The following is a 10,078-nucleotide window of genomic DNA, read 5'->3' on the forward strand; positions in this document are numbered from 1 at the left end:
TTTGTGCCTTTTTTTAAACTGTAATTTCCTCCTTGATCTTTTCCATTGGAGCCCAACTTAATTCAGCGAACAGCGCGTGGTGAGGGCTGAACTACCCGTTCAGCTGTAGATTTTTCCATAATTTCCACATCAACCTTAACAAACGTCTCCCAGTTTGTTCTTAGCACTCTGTCTTTTGAGCATCTTAAGAATTTCGTGTAACCACTCTTTAAACAACGGTGTGCTTGTTTCGCCACCGTTGGAAGCGTGCGTTCTTGTTGTTGTTGTTGTTGTTGTTGCTGTTGTTGATAATAGTATTTCTGAGGCTTTCAGACCACTCTCTCAGTCTTCTGCGCAGTTAAATGAAAATTTTACGAATTCCTTTCGCTTTACCCTCTCTTAAGCAACAAAAACACACGCGATTGATTAGTTTACTTCTACAGTAATTCTTCAAAACTAAGAAAACGAAAGTCTAAAATATTCTGTTCTGTTTTTTGGTTTTTTCAACTTTTTTATTTCTAACTTTGGTTCAAACATTTTTGGACATTTCATTCAAAGATTCTGACATTACAAAATTGATTCAATAGCTTTTTCTTTTTTTTTTTTTTTTCCTAAAGTCAATTCAAAACCTACAATTTAAATTCAAGGGCTTTAAAATTTCGGAGCTCAACTACTAATTCTGAAACTCTAAACGTTTCGTGGATTTAGTTCCCAAATATCACTATCAGAATCAAAATGACCAAAGTATTTTAGGGAGCAGAGACGTGACTCGGCCTGCTCGTTCAGTCATATCGCCCCCAGCCCCTCACTTCTGTCAAGGTTAGGCAGGACAAAGGAGCACATAAGGATTTATTCAAGCCCCCTAAAAGTGAGAGACTTGTATCAAAATCAACATCTGCAAACACATCAAGAACTAGCCACATTCTCCCCCCCCACCCCGCACCCCCACCCTNNNNCCCACCCCGCACCCCCACCCTCCACCGCTGCTGCGCACATTTCTAAAAGATATGATAGATCTCAACGCGGCGCGATCTCGATAGCGTGAACGCTAAGGCACAAACCAGCGGAGCAGATAAAGCCTGGTGACAAACAGTGCGAAAGGCAACGCGAGCAGCTGCTTTACGTTTGCGATCTTTCGTCGCAGGCTTGCCGCAACTGCGCATTAGCAAACGGGAAATGGCGTCGGAGCAAGTATTTTATTAAATGTCTGTATGTTAACGACACCGATACGCGCTGGTTGAAGAAAATGGCCATCAATTTTTTTTATTTTTTTTTCTGATTTCTTTTAATTGTAATCACAGTGCTTTGCATTGTTTCTAAAGCTGAGGTCACTGTGCGACAAATTCATTTTAGGTTTGTGAGCATTATGACAAAACCCGTGGCCTTGAAAAGGTCATTAGCCCTCATATTTCTGTAAATGTTACGCTTTATGATGCATTAACTTAGGGTCATTAAAAGCGACACACTACAGGAGGCAAAAGTTTAAAAAGTTTAAAAGGAGATAGCTTGGCTAATCTATTTGTTATCGGCTCTCTACTAAAGGGCTAAAATGTCAGAATAAAAATGCACTGATTTTAAAGCAGAGGGTAAAAAGGTGACATAGTGATAAAAATAAATAAATAAAAAGAACAAAAAGGTGGCTGCAGAGCTCTGTGGCTTCAGAGACGATGACGATTTGATGTAAAAACCTTAAAATGTCTCTGTTCGGTTCTCAGGGTGTCAAATCGGAAATGTAAGACACCCGTCTGCCAAATATGTCCCGAAGCCTACAATAGGAGAGATATAATACCGCTCATTTGTAGCAGATGATGAAAAACGCACTGAGCCTGTATCTTTCTCTCATAACTGTGGGTTTTTTTTAAGTGTCCCATCGTCATAAAGGGGAATTTGGATTACTAATATATTGTACGCTTGTTAATAAAAATTACTAATGTTATGATGGAACAGTATTTGTCTAGAAAGTAGAATGCTAAAAGCAAAAGAAGGATCTTTCTTCCTGATGCAAGCAGAATTCAGCAATCGATAGCAACACACAAAAAAAAAACCACTTGCTTTGAGACTGTTGGTGTTAGCAGGTCATCAGTGTAATCCAATGAATATCTTAACAGACTAATTAAAACAACACAAGGAATTTCACCGTGTCCCGCTGCCAGTGTTCACCGAGTGCCTTCGGGCAAGGCAACAAATCAACGGCAGCTCTGTTCATCAAGCATCAGCAACGGGAGAGCGGAGCGCGGAGCGCGGAGAGTGGCGCGCGCGCAGGCCTCGGCTCAGGTGGGAGGGTATTTTTATACTGCCGCACACGCACGCACGCACGCACGCACCCTCCCACCGACCTTTGCTGTAAGTATATATGCTGTCAAACTGTCACAAAGCTGTTCATTCAAAATGTCAAACCGGGGGAAGTTATCAAACCGCTCCGGATTCAAAGTACGTCTGCGTCGTCATCGTCGCCGCCGCGGCTCGAGCAGCCCGGATGGGTTTCACCTCGGCGGAGGCCTGGGAGTTTCTGCGACGCTGTTAGCTTTACTTATTGGTCATTTCACCTTGGCCCCCCCCACACACACACACACACACACACACCCCACGCGCTCACCGATTCGCTGCAGAAAATGAAGCCACCGCATGGCCTTATCACCCGTATTCCCATAACACGGTAATAGAGCTGATACGGCCGAGGACATAACAAATAAAACGGATCTACACGGGAACACTGAAACCCAGGTGAGAGGCTGGAGGAGACGGAACGGGAGCGATAGGACTTTTCGCCTCGTATTCGCAACGATAGAAAAGCGTGCATGCTCTCTGTTTAAATAAAGGTAATTGCTCAGCTGTGGACGAGGAGAAACACTAAACCCCTCAGTGGAAAAAAAAAATATATAAAAAAAAGCCTCTAACACTGAGCGGAATCTGAAGACCAGCCAGAAAGGTCATAGCTTGCCAATAAGAAAAAAAAGGAAAAAAAAGGGCAGCCACCTTACTACAAACCTTTCAGTTAAAAGAACTGAAAGTAACATCTGCTATCCAACCAACAACAAGCCTCTTACTCTCTGCCAACACACACTTGAGCTCAAGGACAACACAATAAGAAATAAACACATTTAGCTGCACTAACCCGCACAGATCGCTACCTGGAATATGGAATGGAATCCGTTTTTTTTTTTTTTGTTTTGTTTTGTTTTTTTAAAATACATTCCTTCAAACGAGAGTTTACACACACACTACGCCTGAGTATCCAGACACTGAAAGGAGAAATTTCGGACAAACAGAATTTCACCGGAACCCCGTCTGATCCACGGCTGCAGACCATCTCTTGAAATATGAAGAGCTCTTTTAATTATTCATCCACCTCCGACTTTCAAAAAGCCCAGCAGACCATGTGCAAAAAAGTTCTTCCGTTGTTTTGTTTTTGTTTTGTTTTCAGAAACGAAGCGTGTGAGTATTTGCAATTTTAAAACGGCGTCGACTATTTACTTGTGCAGCGTAACACATCGTTTACGGCGGTCAACGAGTAGTCTAAACATGTTAGGTGTGTTAAAACAAATAAATAACTGATCCTAGGGGCTGGGTTTGGTCTCGTGAGAATCAGAGAACTCTGCTTTAAAACTTCACGGCTGATATTTTGGGAGAAAGCTCCCCCCCCCCAACCTCTCTCTGCTTGCATTATCAGAACACAGAGAGCGACCAAGTCCAATATCGGCCGGGTCAAATGGACACACGCCGCCCCGAGACAGCACGCCCTTCTGTGTCCACATGAGATATGCGCACGCTGCACATGTGGCAGCAGCAGAGGGAAAAGGGGGGCGTGTCAGCCTCGCTGAAGCACGCAAGTAAAAGTGAAATATAATGTTCAACCCAGAGTCTGCTTCTCTTTTGGGTTTTCTTTTAAATATTATTTCTTTGCTTGGCGTGCAGTCTGACTTCGACAGACGCAGCCTGCTCACCTTCGCAGGAGCTCGCGCCTCCCCCAAGCGCAGGACCAGGACATGGACATGGACATGGACATGGACATGGACATGGACGGGCAAAAGTCGCAGTTGGCAAAACACAGTAGCAGCAGCGGCAGCAGTGACAGGACACGGACAAACTCTTACATAAGTGCAGATAACATGAACTTACCGTCTTTGAGTCTAACTCGTGGTGCTGTTGAGCTAAGACTTTATCTACACTGGCAGCATCTGTAAACGTAACAAACCCAAATCCCCTGCGAGAGAGAAAGCACAGGGAGAAACAGCGAGAAAGAAAAGGTTAAAAACAACACACACAGAGACACACACAGGGGCAAATTGAGTTTTCTCTTTAAAAAAAAAAACAGATTCAGGACGTTACAGTAAGTTATAATGAAGGATATGCAACATGACCTTATTACTGCCATGATAGTGGCACGGAGCTCTGCTGTAAGCAGACACAGAGGACACGCTGCTGATCAATATTTGGTGTGTCACAGTGTGCGGGACGGCGCTCCACCAGCACCGTGGTGCAGTCACAAAGTCAATGTCAAATTGCATTCGGCCGCAGCTTTACAGCAGCGAGCATTTAAAGCTTATCTGGCTTGCTGAGAAACCACACGCAGGCGCGCGCGCGCGCGGACCGGGACACGCTCGCGCCTGCGTGCGCGCGCGCCTCGGATTAAACACTAAACACCGTCAAAGTGAAGCGATATGTGCACCGGGAGGGAAAAGTGTGCGCGTGGAGCCCCGCGTTTATTTACCTTGAGCGCTTCGTCGTGGGGTCTCTCATCACCATACATTCTCTTATTTCTCCGAATTTACTAAAATAGTCTCTAAGGCTGTCTGTGTGGAAAACAGAGAGAGGGAGAGAGAGAGAGAGAGAGAGGGAGGTGTGGGGGGAGAGGGGGGGAGAGAGAAATATGTCGGGAAGGGAGGTCATTATTTGACAGAAACATATGCTTTCACGGAAAGGAAAAGACAAGAAAGAGAAGACAAACAAAACCCCGCGCGATGCGCATATAGGGGTCGAATAGAGGACTTCAGATGGACGGAGATCAAAAAAAAAGAAGAAAAAAATAACACCGCGCGCACACACACACACACACGCCAACTGAGATATCCCATCCGGAGCCCACTCTGCTGCACAGTCAGTGCAACGCTCGGCTCAGACGTGCATACATACATACAGGCAGGCAGACAGACAGACAGGCAGGCAGGCAGGCAGGCAGGCGGACATACAGAGACAGGCAGACAGACACCGCCAGGCAGCTAACGAGCACTCAGTCACAGCGGCGAAACAAGACGAAATACAGCACATGACGGCGGAAGCCAGAATACCACTCACCTGGTGAGGTTTGCCAGCTGAGGCCACCGATAAACATTTTACTGTAAGGGGAAAACACAACAGAAGTGAGTCCAGATGTCAGTTCGGCCATTTTGACGACTAACTACTTCTAAAAGCGACCTTAAAGGATAAAAGGAAGACTATGAAAGCGCGCTCGCGCTCGGGAATTGCACTCTATCTACATTAAAAAAAAAAAAAAAAAAAAAGGGGGTGGTGGTGGTGGTGGTGGTGTTGGTGGTGGTGGTGGGGGGTGGCCACTTCTCTCGAAGCTGTGGTGTTTAAAACTGCATCTGGAAACGGACCGGTTTTAAGTGGCGAGGAGGACACGAATACCCAGCACGGCGGAGAGAGTCGAAGTCCTCTCCAAGATGTTGTAACATAAAAAATAATACAAAAAAAAAAACCCGTACCTCCAGGTTTAAATATAGATTTAAAAAAGAAAAAGAAAAAAAAGAAAAGATAGAAAGAAAGAAAAAAAAGGTTCTTACCCCGGGTCATGTTGTGAATCGTTTAGGCTTCCGGACGTGGCTTGACTCCCGTCTCCTTCCATATCTAGTCCAAACTATAGCGGCTGGAACTACAGTAACAGTGACAGACACACACAGATAGGGCAGGAGATATGCAAAGCCCCGCTATGAGAATATTACTGTGCCGGGAATGAAAGCGTCACACGTGGGATCAGCTCAGCCCCCTTGCTCCCTCCTCCCTCTCTACCTTGGCCCACAGGGGGGGCGGAGCTTAGCTCTGTCACCTAACCAATCCAATTGACGTCAATTCGGGCAATCTGCAAACCAATCCTCCGATTTGTCATTTAATTAAGCAATAAGCCACGAGAGGTGCCGGTGGCTTATTATTGCTCGGTGGACACAGTTTATGAGATTTTATTTCATTTTATTTCATTTTAATTGATATGGTTTGCACTTGTAATAAACAATTTAAAATTTAGCTCTTTTTTTTAAAGGAACAAAAACAAAATATTTACCTACATATGAGTCTTATTCTTCCGTGATGCAACATAGCCCCCCCCCCCCTTCCTTGAAATAGCAAAGAAAAAAAAGTGGGTCAATTATTGTTTTCTAGTTAATATTTAAGTCATTGTGCTGCCTCTAAGGTGTTTATTGGAAGATAATCAGAGTTTAATCCAACTGAAAGCTCCATTCTGTGTGAAGCAAAGTGTAAAACAGGAAATGTGCAGCACCAGTAAACTTCCATCTTGCTTTTAATTGAATGATAATTGGAATATTAACAACTGAATAAAAACTGTTATTTTTTTTTCTTATAATATGGGCCTTTGTCGCCTTACAGATAATTAGGAAAGACACTGCACGAGGATATTTTGTCAATTTGACATCTCTGAGAGGCGTTTTAGATTAGCTTATCGCATTGCGGGTTTAAAAATAATCCAACAAGGTTGCACTTGAGACGAAGCACCCTTATACTGTAATTATCACCGCTGAAGGCAAAAAGGACAATAATGTTGCTGCCTGTGTCTAGCGTGTGCTAGTTTCAGTTTGTCTGTTAGCACAATATCTCGGGAAACACGGGATAAATTTTCACGAGGCTTGCAGAAGAGTTATCACTGGATGTACGTCTAGAATTGATAAACTTTTGGAACTGACTCGATTCAAGATGGCCACCACAGCTAAGGGACCTTAGCAAACACTAAAATAGCTATAACTAAGTCGGTTTTGCAGATATTGAGCTAAGACTTGGTGTTTTAGTAGCTGAGAGTCATCCTCAACACACACTTTATTTACTAAGTGATCACACAAGATCTGTTTTTACAACTTTGCCTTTAACCAATGGAGTCAACTCTGTCTGTCTGTTAGCAAAACATCTCATGAAGCACTCAACGGATTTTATTGACACTTTCAGAAAGTGATCATTTAGTGTACATCTACACCTGATTAACTTTTGGCATCAACCTAATTGAAGATGGCTGCCACAGCTAAGTGACTTTAGCAAACACAAAAATTACTGTAACTTAGCCCATTTTTAAAATATTGAGCTCAAATTTGGTGTGGTTGTGGCTGAGCATCAGCCCCAACACATAACCTTAGCAGTACAGATTATATGACATCTTTGCTTCAAACTTTGCCATTTAGTTTTAGAGTCAACCTTGTTTGCGTGTTAGCAAAATATCTCATGAACCACAGGGCAGATTTTAGTGAAACTCTCACAAAGTAATCCCTGGGTGTACATCAACAACTCATTAGCATTTGGAGTCAATCCAATTTAAGATAGCCCTCACGGCTCATTGACCTTAGACAAGACAAAAATTGCTGTAACTCAGCCACATTTACAAATACTGAGCTAAAATCTGGCGTGGTAGTAGCTGAGAGTGATCCTCAAGACATACTCCGAGCGCAAAGAGCTCCTGCGAGATCTGACATTATCACATAAGATCACACATAACGCCAATTACAAGCTGAAGGTCAAATTTTACTATACAGTGATTGGAAAATGTCTAAAAAGAAGTAAATGATCTCAGGGATGCTCCGAGTCTCGACCTCTGACCCAGCGGTCTCACCTTCAACTACCTCTTTCATCATGATAGGCAACAAAAGGGAATTTCCCATGGGGATCAATAAAGTATGGTATCCTTACATACAGCAGTGTAATTATGGATCTCTTCATGCAGATGACCTATAATGAGCTGTCAGGCCTGCCCTCTGCACAATGTGTGTGGAGATAAGCTGCTTCTGCCCCCTAATAACCTTGAAAAAAAGGAAAAAAAAAAAAACTATATTAAGAATGACTGAATGCCCAGGACATGTGCAGCAGGGGAGAGATTTTACAACATTTCACCGTGGAACTCCGTGACAGAATAAGCACGTTCGGCAAAGTAAGTCGTGTGTTTTAGCGCGCGTCTGATAATCCCGCAAATGTGAGGCAAAACGCAGGTCCCAGTCATTGTAACACGAGGAGGCTCTGCATATAAAATGTGACTTGTGATTCCTGTTTTATTATTCACAGTCAGTGACGTCCTGTGAATAGGCCTGTCTGTGCTGACTGTTGAGGGTTCCACCAGGGGGAATTTCTTATCTGGCCAGGCAGCATGTTTTTGAAACAATGCCTAAGATAAAAAAAAAAAAAAGCCAAAATAACAACATTTTTGTCAGTTTTGCAGCTAAAATTCTGTCATTAGTTATGGGAGTTTTCCACGCTGAGGCTGTCTGTATAGCTGTAAAACAAAACAAAACAAACAAACAACAGAAAAAAACAAAAAAACAAAAAAACTACTCAGGCAAACTGTGGTGATTCCTCGCAGCACCGGAGCGTCATAGAAAATGGAAATATGACACCTCTTGTGAAAGACCATTATGCATCGTGCTGTCTTCTGCACTGCTGCTCCGTCCCATGGCATTTTGGGATACATCTATGATTGCATTACTCTTCTCAGATGGGAGGCAGAGTCTTTATATGCCACCCCCCCCTCCAAAGAAAAAAAAAAATGTGAATGCAAGAAAATCGCACTCAGTCATCCATCTGCACAGATACAAAGGAGCGAGGGAGGCTAGAAATTGATGTGGAATGAGAGTTCTGAGGAACAACGAGAACATCGCAAAGTGTGTGGAAAATCACAGAGGATTCAACACGTGAGGAGCAACCTGTGTTTTATGCTCGGGGATTAAAACACTGGAGGGCCCGCAGGTTTCACGGTGGGGCTGTGAAATATTCTGTTCTCTCGACATTGTTTTTATTATAATTGCCTTTCCAGCCACCGTTCCTGCTCGACGAAACGAACCGAGATAAACGCGTTAGAAAAGGTGCAGTCGGCGAGGAATTTCACAGTCTTATAAAAAGGGGTTTGCAAGCGACATTTGGAACCAGATGTGCCATGTTTTCAGACAGTTCAGTTGCTGTATCATCAAGGCCCCAGGAAGCAAGGGTGCGGAGGGTGCTGCGGCTCCCCCTGATGGATGCCAGAGGACATGCATGTCCAAATACATAGTTGAAGAACTGATGTAAAAATGAACTGGAGGAACGCTATAGGAGTGCTTTTGCTGAATGACTTTCAGCTTCCTGAAGAAGCTGAAACTAAGTTGTTAAAGTTAAAAGTAGCAAAACCCTAGCTAAAAGCTAAAATAAGCCAAATGCTGGTTAAAAGCTAAAAGTACCAAAACTTTATCAAAAAGTATCAAAACACTAACTAAAAGCAAAAAGCAGCATAACATTAGCTCAAGGCTAAGTTACATACACTAGCTAAAAGCTACAAGTTGCAAAAAACTATCTGAAAGCTAAAACTATTAAAAGGATAGCTAGAATCTAAAAGCAGCAAAAAGGCTAACTAGGAGCAAAAAGTATGGAAAAAAGGCTCCATAAAAGATAAACGTAGCAGAAGGTTAGCTAAAAGTTTAAAATAGCAAATCAAAGGCTAGCTAAATGCTAGCCTTTGTTTGACAGAACTGGAAGTGGCAGAGCTGAAGATGTTGAGGTTCTCCTTGGGAGGGACAAGGATGGACAGGATTAGGAATGAGGTCATCAGAGGTACAGCACAGGTTGAAAGACTGGGAGATAAAGTTAGAGAGGCCAGACTGAGATGGTTTGAACATGTCCAGAGGAGGGACAGTGGGTATATTGGTAGAAGGATGTTAGAGACGCAGCTGCCAGGAAAAAGACAAAGAGGAGACATATAGATGCAGTTCGAGAGGACATAGAGGTAGTTGGAGTGAGGACAGAGGATGCAGAAGACAGAGTTAGACGGAAGAGGACAACTCGCTGTGGTGACCCCTGAAAAAGGAACAGCCGAAAGAAAAAGAAGAAGAAGAAGAAGACAGCCCCCTCATCTCCTGAACGAGCG

At 43.4% G+C, this 10,078-nt stretch overlaps 1 protein-coding gene across 10 annotated transcripts in view; it reads right to left on the bottom strand.

Moving 5' to 3' along the window:
• The window catches only part of msi2b (musashi RNA-binding protein 2b), a 280,631-nt gene extending 274,334 nt beyond the window's left edge, over positions 1-6,297 (bottom strand). For 4 of the 10 annotated variants that reach the window (XM_017412633.3, XM_017412632.3, XM_017412629.3 and 1 more), the window contains exons 1-4: positions 5,763-6,291; positions 5,275-5,315; positions 4,691-4,772; positions 4,099-4,183 (exon numbers count right to left, since the gene is read on the bottom strand). In XM_017412633.3, the coding sequence (XP_017268122.1) occupies positions 4,099-4,183; positions 4,691-4,772; positions 5,275-5,315; positions 5,763-5,824 (270 nt within the window). In that variant the 5' untranslated portion in view covers positions 5,825-6,291. Of the gene's footprint in view, positions 1-4,098; positions 4,184-4,690; positions 4,773-5,274; positions 5,316-5,762 lie in introns of all 10 variants that reach the window. The other 6 variants (XM_037978967.1, XM_037978966.1, XM_017412630.3 and 3 more) reach the window with 4 other exon arrangements.
• Positions 6,298-10,078: the final 3,781 nt, after the last annotated feature.

Source organism: Kryptolebias marmoratus, linkage group LG13 (assembly GCF_001649575.2).
Source record: "Kryptolebias marmoratus isolate JLee-2015 linkage group LG13, ASM164957v2, whole genome shotgun sequence".
Taxonomy (NCBI): domain Eukaryota; kingdom Metazoa; phylum Chordata; class Actinopteri; order Cyprinodontiformes; family Rivulidae; genus Kryptolebias; species Kryptolebias marmoratus.